The sequence below is a fragment of the Prionailurus bengalensis genome, chromosome A3, assembly GCF_016509475.1.
Source record: "Prionailurus bengalensis isolate Pbe53 chromosome A3, Fcat_Pben_1.1_paternal_pri, whole genome shotgun sequence".
NCBI lineage: Eukaryota > Metazoa > Chordata > Mammalia > Carnivora > Felidae > Prionailurus > Prionailurus bengalensis.
Window position 1 is genome coordinate 117514046 of NC_057354.1, and position 12367 is coordinate 117526412.

Sequence of the window (12367 nt, forward strand, 5' to 3'; positions counted from 1 at the left end):
GCACTCTTCCGTTTAATCTACTGTTTTAAGCTGTAAATTCTACAGGAACCTTTTGATTTTGGCCTCCTCCTAGCCCTTGGCCATGTGCCTGAGATATAGTAGGTGATTAGTAAATGTTGACTTGAGTAAATAAAAGGATTCATCATAGCTTTAAAATGTTTTCCCTCATATCCTTTCCTCTTCACTTCCCTTCTACCTACTTATAACCTGTTTTCTTCCCCCGTTAACATCTCATGGCCTTTTTTTTTTTTTTTCATGTTACTACAATCTTTCTAAATTTTTATTGAATGCATAATACTCCAGGGTGGATGGACCCTTCTTTCCTGACGGTTCCCTTCTTTCCTCCTTCATTTGACCTGGCACTCTGATATTTGGGTTGCTTCCAGATTTTTCAGCAACCACAATTATTACACTTAAAAAGAATGTGGCCTTGCCTATTTGTGGAACTTCCCAGCAATTAGTTACTCAGCAACCCTGAAGAATGAGTAAGCTAGTTTCCTTCTTTCTTGGGCTCCCACCACAGCAAGATGAGGGCAAAATCACCTTCAGGTAGGAAGACGGTGCAGTCTGGGAACTCATTTTTCCTTACAAATGCCTTCACCTTTCCCCCTTGGCCTTTAAATGGGGGAATGGACCAAGAAGCATCAACTAGTTGTGAAAACCTGTAATATTTACTCTCCTAGGAAAATGACTGCTTTAAACCTCATTCCTCTGGTTTCCCTGGTTGTTCTTTTTTTCCTCAAAATAGCAGAGTTTACTGTGATAACTAGTTTCCAGCCTTGCATAAAGAATGTTTACAAAGACCACATATGTCCACTATATGGAAATCACTGTTACAAATGTGAAGCAAGGAAAGTAGCACAATAATGAATAGCGGCGCTATCCTTCTAGAACTTTCTAGACAGATACAGACACGAATAATTAAAACGAGTTGTGGCACCAGAGATGCATATATAACGCAAAGGCAAAGTACAGTTAGGAGAGGGTACTCCTTAGGATCCCCAAGTCTCCACACAGGAATTTGTTTTCACTTAAGTAAAATTTGTACACAAAAGTCAGCAAATATACATAGATGTTAACAAAGCAAGCTGTTGGGGAAGAAGCTTACCACTTAAGTTTTGGCTTCAAGTTAAGGGTTATGACCAGCAAGGTCTTCATGAGCCTTCTCATTCTTGGGTTTTTGACTATGTTGGGCCCATGACACAGAGGAAAGAAAATGTACTTTAGAGTCACAGGCCTGGTTTGAATTGAAGCTCTTTCACTTTACTGGCTATATGAACGTGGGCAAATTATTTAACTCTGTATGCCTCAGGTAAGTGTAAAGGTGGGATGATACCCTCTGCTTTGTAAGCGTATGGGACAAATTTCATATTGTGGTAAGTTGTTCAGCAGTGGACTGGCACACAGGAGGTGTGTTACCTTCTTGCCTCCTTCATTTGATCTGGCAACTGGCTGATAAGAACTGAATACACATTTAACTAAAGAGCCTTTGCATTATTGCCTACAGTCCTTTTCCTCTTTTCATCCATCCTAATGCATGGCTTTGCTATGTCCTCACTAAAATATTACTGATTGCCCACAGCCTTGACCATTCCCTCTACCGCGTGCATCGCCTCTAGTTTGTCCGCATTCTACCTTGTATCTCCCCACTATTATCCAGTGATTCTTTACTCCATTCTTAGTGACATACTTTTTTCTGAGTATGTCTTAAACTTTCTTTTTTGAGGGGCACCTGCATGGCTCAGTCGGTTAAGCGTCGACTTTGGCTCAGGTCATGATCTCGTGGTTCGGGAGTTCAAGCCCCACGTCAGGCTCTGTGCTGACAGCTTAGAGCCTGGAGCCCTATTTGGATTCTGTCTCTTTGTCCCTCACACACACTCTCTCAAAATAAATAAATATTTTAAAAAAGTAAAAATAAATAAAAGACCCTTTTTAAAAAAACAAAAACTTTCTTCTTTGAGCTGGCATATAATGTGCTCTTTTTAAAACTTCATTTAAATTTTCTACATGATATTCATCCTTTAAGACCCAGCTCAAGGCATCAGTCCATCATCTGAGTACTTAATAAGTGCAGGACTCTGCCATTCTTGAATTCCTGCAGCATTTTCTTTTTTAAAGGTTTAAAAAAAAATGTTTGGAGAGAGAGAGAGAGCAAGCAAGCAGGGGAGGGGCAGAGAGAGAGAGAGAGAGAGAGAGAGAGAGAGAGAGAGAGAGAATCCGAAGTGAAGCAGGCTCCAGGCTCTGAGCTGTCAGCACGGAGTCCAACTCGGGGCTCGCTCACGAACCCTGAAATCATGACCTGAGCCGAAGTAGGACACTTAACCGACTGAGCCACCCAGGTGCCCCCTGCAGCACTTTCTGAAGTTCTGATTTTTGCAATCTGATTAACCAGCTATTTTTTTATACAAAATTTTTTATTATGTGTACATATAGATACAATTTTACATAAATGGGGTTGCATACATGGTTTAAAAAATGGAATATTTGATATGTACAAAAGAATATATCGTAACACATATGCAGGCAGAGCATAATAAAGCAAAAACTTCAAGAAGCCACTACTAACCAAAAAAGCATGAACCCACCATCCAAGAAATAGAACATAAACAATACTGTTGAGATCCTGTATGCTCTTCAGTGGAAGAGCATACTTTCCTGAAGAGGTGACTTTTGTTTTTCCCATTCCCTTAAGATTCACTGTATCCTTAAATACAGATTGTTTGTAAACTTAATACTTTGTATTCTTTATAGTTTAAGATTTTAACATGCAAATGCAGGACACTGTAAAGCATTTTCATTGTTGTATGGAATTCTGTTCTATGAATATACTGTAACGTATCACCATGCTCCTCTCACTGGTCATTTTTCACTATGAATGCCATGAGTCTTCTTGTATACAGACTTGGTTGGTTATCAGCTGCTGTGCTTCTGTAAAACCGTGTTAGTTATAGTGAGCATAGGTTCTGATTAGTTGGTGTTGGATTGGTCAGTGCCCATGTTTCAAATATTCAAATACTACTTCTGCTTGTATATGCCCCATGGTGCACACTTTTTTATATGTACTTTTCTTACAAAGGCTTTAAAGTGAAAATGATGGATTTTAGGAATGCTAAATTTATTTCCCAAGTACTTGTACCAAATTAATTATCTATATGCCCAAAGTGGAGCTCAAACTCATGACCCTGTGGTCAAAAGTTGAATGTTCCTCCGACTGAGCCAGCAAAGTGCCCCTAGTTGTACCAATTTTAAGTTAAGAGTCCCATTAGTCTACATCTTGCCAAGTTTGTATTTTCGGACTTTTTGTGACTAGATTATCTTTTAAAGTATGTCATAGAGAATACCTTTGGATTTTCTTTTTAGCATCCCTTTTCTGGTAAATTTTCTACTCAACCTCCCAAACCACTTGGGTGCAGGGATATTCATACACTATACACTATATTCATACACTATATTCATACACTATCATCTCTCTTCTTCACCTGCTGGGAGTCCTAAGGGCACTTGACCCAAGTGGAGCCATATTCTCTTCCTGGAATGTTGCACTAAGACCCAGAATTCAGTGTGGCTGACGGCTCTTTTATATGGAGGCAATAAAAACTGAGAAGTATGAGGATAGAACAATAATCAATCTAACAAGGTATAAGCACTGTATTAGTTTTCTTCACTGTACTTTTTTGTTCCTTACTGAAAATAACCTAAAAAAATTTTTTTTAATGTTTATTTTTGAGAGTGAGACAGAGCGTGAGCGGGGGAGGGGAGGAGAGAGAGGGAGACAGAATCCAAAGCAGGCTCCAGGCTCCAAGCCATCAGCATACAGCTGGATGTGGGGCTCGAACCCACGAACCATGAAATCATGACCTGAAGCTGAAGTTGGATGCTTAACCAACTGAGCCACCCAGGCGCCCCTGAAAATAACTTTCTTGATCTTTCCCCATACTTGCTTCTGCCTATGACATAATCCTTATTTGTTAAATTGAGGCAACAGCCTCACCACTTTCAACTTTTGATTCCTAGTTTTAAGTATTCACAAATACTAGGTGACTTTTGCAAGACAAAATGTTACACTACACCACTTTTCTAAAAATGTTTGAAGTGGCTCACAACAAAGGTGACTTGAAGGTCAATTACACAGAGAACCTAGAGGATAGAGAGGGGGAGGGGCAAGAAAATAACCATAAAGATCTTGGAAAGTTTGATTCCAAACAAGAGGCAACTTTCTCTACGTGCCTGTCAGGTGCTAGCTGCGTTTCAAGTAACTAGACACAACTTCTAGCACTTACCAATATTTACCAAATGAAGATTAGTTTTGACCATAAACTATTTATTTTGGTCCCACAGACCCAGATCAATTTTCTCCTGAAATTACTCCAGCATTCTTGTGAAAGACAAAAAGCAGTTCGAGGAGGATAAATGAAAACTGGAACTTTTTTTTTTTTTTTTTTTGCTAATTTCTCCAAAAGGTCAAGGTGTTTAAACAGTAAGTTTTGAAACTCACTTGCATTCATTAAAAAAAAAACATTTGAGGGGCGCCTGGGTGGCGCAGTCGGTTAAGCGTCCGACTTCAGCCAGGTCACGATCTCGCGGTCCGGGAGTTCGAGCCCCGCGTCGGGCTCTGGGCTGATGGCTCAGAGCCTGGAGCCTGTTTCCGATTCTGTGTCTCCTTCTCTCTCTGCCCCTCCCCCATTCATGCTCTGTCTCTCTCTGTCCCAAAAATAAATAAACGTTGAAAAAAAAAAATTAAAAAAAAAAAACAAACATTTGAGTGCTTACTACGTGCCAGGCTCCACTCTAGAAGCTGGAGACACATCCACAGAAAAAAAAGAGAAAGCAATTTCTGCCTGTATGAGCTTACATTCTAGTCACATACAATCAAACTGATTGAAACCCAAAGGCTTCTAAGGGCCAAATACAACAGTCTTGAAGGAATGCCCACTGTACTAAATGGATCTGTACAATTACAGAAGAATTGATTTTCTTCAAAAAATAGAATAGACCACAATTCGTTTCAATCTGTCAGTGACCATACGGAGTTTAGGGAACTCAGTTGGTTAAAGATTAAGGTACCACACTCAAAACAGGTGTTACTGTACAAATTCTCTTCAGTGGAGTTACCAGTCTCCACCCAGGCATGAGCTACAAAACCTGAGGCCATTATCCTGGAAGGTAGGGACCTGTTTTTAAAACTTCTCACTTTAGTTGTACACTACATAACAGTTCCATGTTAAGAGTTGGGTCTTGGGCTTCTCACGTTTTTCTAAGGTAAGAAAGTAGGTTATTAATTTTCAATTTCATAAATTTCAGTAGTTTTACAAGATCTACCAGAAAATGATTTCTCAAGTGATTCTACCCCTCACCCCTGCCTTCTTAGGAATCCTTACCACACTTGAGAGAGCTAAAGCAACAAAGCTCACAGTTACCCCACAAGAGTAGACAGAACAGGTGTGTCTGTCAACAACCTGTCGGGAAGTGGCAGCATTTTCAGAAACTGTGCCAACACCAGCTTGAAAATGATATAGGTGAGGTAGCCGGATATAAAAAGTCGCAACACTTTGCTTTTGTTTCCGAGCTCTTTTTTCCGATAAATATAGTAGAAGGCTTAAGACTTACTTTGAAGTTAGTTGAAAGTAAACACATACAGGATTCCTCTGGACTACTCCTTTCCTGTTGTACTGTATTTTGTCTTTGTGACTCTGTCAATATTCAGTGTTTATATATGAATAATCTATGGTAGTTTCACATGTTGAGTTGTGGTGTCACTGCTTTCTGAGGAAGAATTTTGGCCTGTAAATCTGCTGCATTGCTCAAATTAGGCAGCTGCAAACTGAGCACACCCTCTTACTTGGTGATCCCAGGCCTGTCTCCAGAAATAGACCAAGGCTCCCAACTTTTTGCATGTCGTATCAAAGAAATGCTGAATCTGTAAGCTTCAGGCAGTTAGCTTATTCTCCTCCCCCATTCCACTTGTTATCTTCCACCCTACTGACATTCAAAACATGGGTAACAAGATTTTATAACCGCATTAGCTGGCAAAGTCCCTAAGAGGAGAAAAGCAAAGATTTATGGCCACTTTTATAAAAATACGGTTTAATAAAACTTGCAACCTGAACAGGAAAGTAAATTACAGTGAGAAATTAAAGAAGTTTATAAGTCAACCAATATAGGAGGTGGTGGCTGAGTAACTAAGTTTTGACTTTTATAATTTCCTAATTAGGGAATTTATTTAGAAATTCTGGAATTCGGGGCCCCTGGGTGGCTCAGTCAGTTGAGCATCTGGTTTCAGCTCAGGTCATGATCTCACGGTTCGTGGGTTCAAGCCCCACATTGGGCTCTGTGCTGACAGCTCAGAGCCTGGAGCCTGCTTTGGATTCTGTGTCTCTCTTTGGCTCTGTCCCTCCCTGACTCAACGCTCTGTCTCTCTCCCCCTCTCAAAAATAAACATTAAAAAAAAAAAAATTCTGGAATTCAAATATACAGGTAAAATCCAATCTCAACAAATCAAAATTGTTACACTATATCTAAACTTCACTTTTGTTGAAGTAAATTTTAAAGAGACTATAGATAAAACTCTACATGTATACTTGCATGGAATCAGTTTATGTCTTATTTAACTACTGTTCATTTTGCAAGGTATGCTGTCACTTTAAAATATTTTTAACTGCTTTTTAGCTGTTTAAGGAAATTATGAAACACTGAAAACTACCAGCAAAGAAATACAGTATTTCTAAGTGGATGCCCCTGGTCTAGTCAGGTAGGGTCTTCTCAGGCACAGTTCTGATTCAGGGCTGGATTCATAAGGAAATGAGGTTAATGAGGTTAAGGCAACCAGGAGCAGAGTAAACTTGACCATTTCCTTCTCTGAACACATTTTCAGCATAAAGATGTGACAGAAAATAATTGGTTCTTTTGGTTCAAGAGTTATGGTTGCCAAGGAGACAAAGGAATAGAACTGCACTTATAAATGAAGATGTTACTTCAGTTCCTTGGCTCAATATAATGCACTTTTTATATTCCTTAGGGACACATCTCAAGATGTTCCTGGCTTTCCCTCATATGAGTTTTCTTTTTGAATGACATATATATCCTCTGAACACTGTTAACACTTCCAATTACCAACCACCTTTTAAGCTTTAAAATTCTTCTTGCTGGCATTTTGACTCAACACTTTGTACAAACCAAACCAGTTTGGATGATCATGATTAAAATTTGTCCACAAACAAAATTAAAACAATGAATTTGTTAAAACTTCAAACACAAGGGGTAGTACATTGCAAATGATTCTTTCCATTCAAGAACTAGCAAAAATTTAACCTAATCCATGTGATCCATCACATTAGCATGTTTGATTTTAAATGTCATGACATTTGGATTAAAGATAAATCTGAATATGGAAATCATTAAAAATCAGAGAGAAAGAATGCTATAAATCAGTGACACTAGAATCCGGGTATTTTTCTCCTAAGAAATGAAGTTTTATTTATTTGAAGTGGCACTGTTACCAAGTAAGTAATCTTTGTAACACATTGTATGACAGAAACTTGTAATGTGGTTTTAAGACTCCTCAAATAATCTGAATTTATTTTTTTGAGTAATCTCTATACTCAATGTGGGGCTTGAATGCATGACCCTGAGATCAAGAGTCATATGCTCCTCTGACTGAGCCAGCCAGGCATCCTACTGCTCGAGTAATTTTTAAAACATGATAAATTTCCATCCTTTCATTCAGTGACCAATATTACTTTCCTTAATTTACTATTTTTTCATATTCAATACTGACCAGGATGAACTATTATTTTAAAAACATAGTAAGTCAAATTCAAATTTATGTGTTTTGACTAACACAGAGATTAATAAAAGACTGCCTTGTCTCCTGCCAAAGGTTTATTTTTCTAGACTTCCTTCACTATGATTACTTTAAAATTCTATTAGAAACTGCTCACCTTACGTTTCTTTTTTTTTTTTTTTTTTTTTAATGTTTATTTATTTTGGAGACAGAGAGAGACAGAGAATGAACGGGGGAGGGGCAGAGAGAGAGGGAGACACAGAATCGGAAACAGGCTCCAGGCTCCGAGCCATCAGCCTAGAGCCTGACGTGGGGCTTGAACTCCCGGACCGCGAGATCGTGACCTGGCTGAAGTCGGACGCTTAACCGACTGCGCCACCCAGGCGCCCCTCACCTTACGTTTCAATTAGGATGTTTAAATCACATTACATAAAAGACTATGTGATCTAACCTAATAGAACACATGCAATACAAGAACACTTTCAGAAAAGAAATCAAATCAGTATATGCGAAAGATACTGAAATCTGTTTGAATAGAATGTGTGTTTAAATGTCTCATTGTAAAGGAAAAAAAAAAAAAAAAAAAAAAAAAAGGAATAAAATGACCAGTCAGGCTTCATATCAATTAGACAACTTTTACTAAATGAGAAAACTACATTTAAAATGTGCTTTAAAACAAAATGGAATTAGAAAAAAAAGACATATGCATTTGAAAGAACTTTGCACTGTGCTGAAAATCAAATCTCTTGCAGAAATACAATACGCCAATTCATAAAATGTAAGTTAACAGAATTCTCAATTTAACATTTTCAAAGACAATATTAAGGTCAAGAATTTCACATCAATGGTAGCACATATAGAAGAAGGGCATTATAAATATGATGTCCATCCCTATGAAGCTTACAAATTTGACAATACTCAATAAAAGCTTTTAGAATCACATCCAAAAGGGTCGCATCCAAAGTATCTCAAATCTGTGTCCTGTAAGTTCTCCTTCTAAAATCCTTATGTTGACTTTTCTACTCCTTGTTAATACTAACCCTTTAAAAAAAGAGAACAGGAAAAGAAATGCTGCAATAAACCCTTGATCATGTACAGAAATTATTGCTACTATAGCTCACTACAAAGCATGTCTATACAATATTGGATGAACTTTGATCATGAAAAATCAGAATAAAAATCTTTAGTGACATAAGCCTTACAATCGTATACAACATTCACATGGCAATATTAGACAGTTAAGCACCCAATAACCATCGTTGACAAAATGTCCCACTGACCAGCATTCATTTAAATACATCCTTCGTACAGAGGGAGGAAAAAAGAGATAGTGTCAGCTTTCCAAGGCTTGTCAAAAAAGGATTCTCATGTTCTGTGGATCTAAAAACAAATAGCAACAACAACAACAACAACAACAACAACAACAATAGCAACAACAAAAAACCCAAAAAAAAAAAAAAAAAACAAAACCAATGCAGGTGTGTTACCAGAAAGTTAAGCATGCCAAAAGGTGTTTCGTGCGAATTAAAACCTAAAACCAAGGTACCACATAATCACATTACCAACTAGTTGGGTAATACTATATGAGCCTTATCTTAAAGTTAAATGAAATGCTACTGCACAATAGAGCATCAATAAGTTAAAAATTAGAGTGCACAAATCCAAATCAGTGGCAATTTCTGTATAAAGCAAAATATTCACTATCAGCTGTGAAGTTTGCCCAGTCAAACTGTTTGATTCAATCACTGGATTGGATAGTTGGTCTATTTTTTTTTTAAAATATCATTCTTTAAAATTCCTTTTTCCTGTAATGAGGCATAAGTTTTCTTAGTAAGATTAAACAGGTACATAAGTAAATAAGCGAGGGAAAATAATAGTTGGTGAATGTCTTTAAAGCTCTTCCCACATTTCACTTGTAAAAATGTTCAGGGAAAAAAAAAAATTAATATTTGCCATTATTCTAGCAAAAACAAAACAAAACAAACAAAACAAGCCCAAAATAATTAAACGACCAAGCAACACTAAAACCACATTACACAGATGGATCATCATGCTTTCATCTGGTTTAACTATCACATCTAGTTTAACTGGGATGCTTTTTAACTTTAAAAACTGTGATACGTGAAGATGTAACTTTAATGGGTAATTTTGAATTTGAATTTAACTTTGCTGAATATTATAACAGAGTATACTTATTACAATACAGTGTAGCACATCTTTCTATTAGAAAAAAATTTAAGATCCTTTACCCGTCTCCTTAAGTTAAAGGTGTGACATCATAAAGGGTGTCAAATGGCTGGATGGTTTTACAGTGCACACTTATATATTATGAAGTATGTCCTTAACAAATCTGATGGTTTCTTTAGAGAGTTCCTTTCTTCACCTTTTCTTCGGTGGATTAGCTGTTCGAGGTGGAGTGACAGGACGTCCTGAATTCAGTCCACCATACTGGTACTTAGCTTTCTTTTCAGATGGTTTCAATATCTTAAAATAAATAATTTATTAACAGTGTTACTCTTTCAAGTGCAGTAAGTTTAAGAAAATTATTGTTATAATAGCAGGCTTTTCAAAAAATGACATAAATTTTAAAGGTTCAATAAAAGTATGGAAAACAGGAAAGTTCCATGGACAGCTCTCACATTTAAAGTGTGCAGATGACTAAATATTTGAATATTCTTATCATCTGTCAAGCCACTGGTAATTCAAAACCTTAAACACACAAATCCTATCAACTACCCAATCCTTAGATTTAAGTAAAATTTTTTTTTTAAATTAATATATCTCTGTGGTGAGGAAAGAACATTTAGTTTATGAGTCAAAATACCAAGGTTGACTAACAGACACAAGAAAATATACTCAATGTCACTCACTGGGGAAATACAAATCAAAACTATGATGAGATACCACCTCACACCTGTCAGAATGGCTAAATTTAACAACACAGGAAACAACAGGTGTTGGCGAAGATGTGGAGAAAGGGGATCCCTCTTACACTGTGGATGGGAATGCAAACTGGTGCAGTCACTCTGGAAAACAGTACGAAGGTTCCTCACAAAGGTAAAAATAGAACTACCCTATGATCCAGCAATTGCACTACTAGGTATTTACCCAAAGGAACAAATGGAGTACACGTGCACCCTAATGTTTATAGCAGTGCTATCAATAATAGCCAATTTATGCAAAGAGCCCAAATGTCCACTGACTGATGAATGGAACATGCAATGGAATATGACTCAGCCAATCCAAAGAATGAAATCCTGCCATTTGCAATGATGTGGATGGAGCTATAGTGTATTATGCTAAGCGAAATACGTCAGAGGAAGACAAATACCACGTGATTTCACTTGTGTGGAATTTAAGAAACAAAACAGATGAACACAGGGGAAAGAAAAAAAAAAGGGAGGCAAACCATAAAACAGACTCTTAACTATAGAGAACTGAGGGTTGCCGGAGAGGAGGTGGGCAAGGGGATGAGTTAAACGGGTGATGGATCAGTCACAATGTTTATTCCAAAGTATATTTGCTCATCTAGTATCAGTTGTAAACAGAATTGTATTTTCCATTATATCTTCTAACTGCTTGTGGTTTTCATGTTTTAAAGCTATTGACATTTGGTTATTAGTAATAAATGCTAATATTTTATTACATTATAAAATATTAGGAGCAAAAAAATAAATGGGTGATGGGTATTAAGGAGGACACTTGTACAAGCACTGGGTGTTATATGTAAGTGATGGATCACTAAATTCTACTCCTGAAACTAAGAATACATTATATGTTAACTAACTAGAATTTAAATAAAAACTTGAAACAATAAAATAATAATAATAATTCTGCCACTATTTACAAGATAGTCACAAACCCTTTAATTTTTATGTGTAGATCTTAAAAAAATTATTTACATATTTTATGTATCATATCAGTAAAATGTACATGTCGATGATTTAAAAGTATTTACAGTTGTACAATCATTGCTGTAATCTAATTTTAGAGTTTTTGTCAGTCCAAAAAGAAATCTTGCTCCCATAAGCAATCATTCTCCACTACTCTAACTCCCTTCAATTCTGAGGAAAAACTAATTCTTCTCTATTGATCTGTCTTTTCTGGCTATTTCACATAAATGAAATCATACAATATGTGGTCTCCTGTGACTGGCTCCTTTCACTGAAATCATGTTTTTGAGGTTCATTTATGCTGTAGTATGTATCAGTACTTCATTACTTTTAATTGTCAAACAATATGCCATTTTATGGATAGTCCACATTTTGTTTTCGTTCTTTACTTGATGGACATTTTTTGGCAATTATAAAGAATGCTCCTATGAATATGCATATACCTGTATTTGAGTACCTGTCTTCAGTTCTTTTCGGTATACCTATGAGTGGAATTGCTGGGCCACAAAGAAACTCTCATGTTTCACTTTTTAGGGAGATGCCACACTGTTTCCAAAAGCAGCTGCATCATTTTCCATTCCCACCATCACTATATGAAGTTTCCAACTTTTCTGCATCCTCATTAATTCTTGTTATTATCTGATTTTTTAATTGTATTTATTCTGGTGGATGTAAACAGAGCTTTAACTTACAT

The 12367-nt window shown here is 36.8% G+C and overlaps 1 protein-coding gene across 2 annotated transcripts in view; it reads right to left on the reverse strand.

Moving 5' to 3' along the window:
* Nucleotides 1-8401: 8401 nt before the first annotated feature.
* Nucleotides 8402-12367, reverse strand: part of PPP1CB (protein phosphatase 1 catalytic subunit beta) — a 43441-nt gene continuing 39475 nt past the window's right edge. For both annotated transcript variants that reach the window (XM_043604236.1, XM_043604234.1), the window contains one exon: nt 8402-10264. In XM_043604236.1, the coding sequence (XP_043460171.1) occupies nt 10160-10264 (105 nt within the window). In that variant the 3' untranslated portion in view covers nt 8402-10159. The remainder of the gene's footprint in view (nt 10265-12367) is intronic.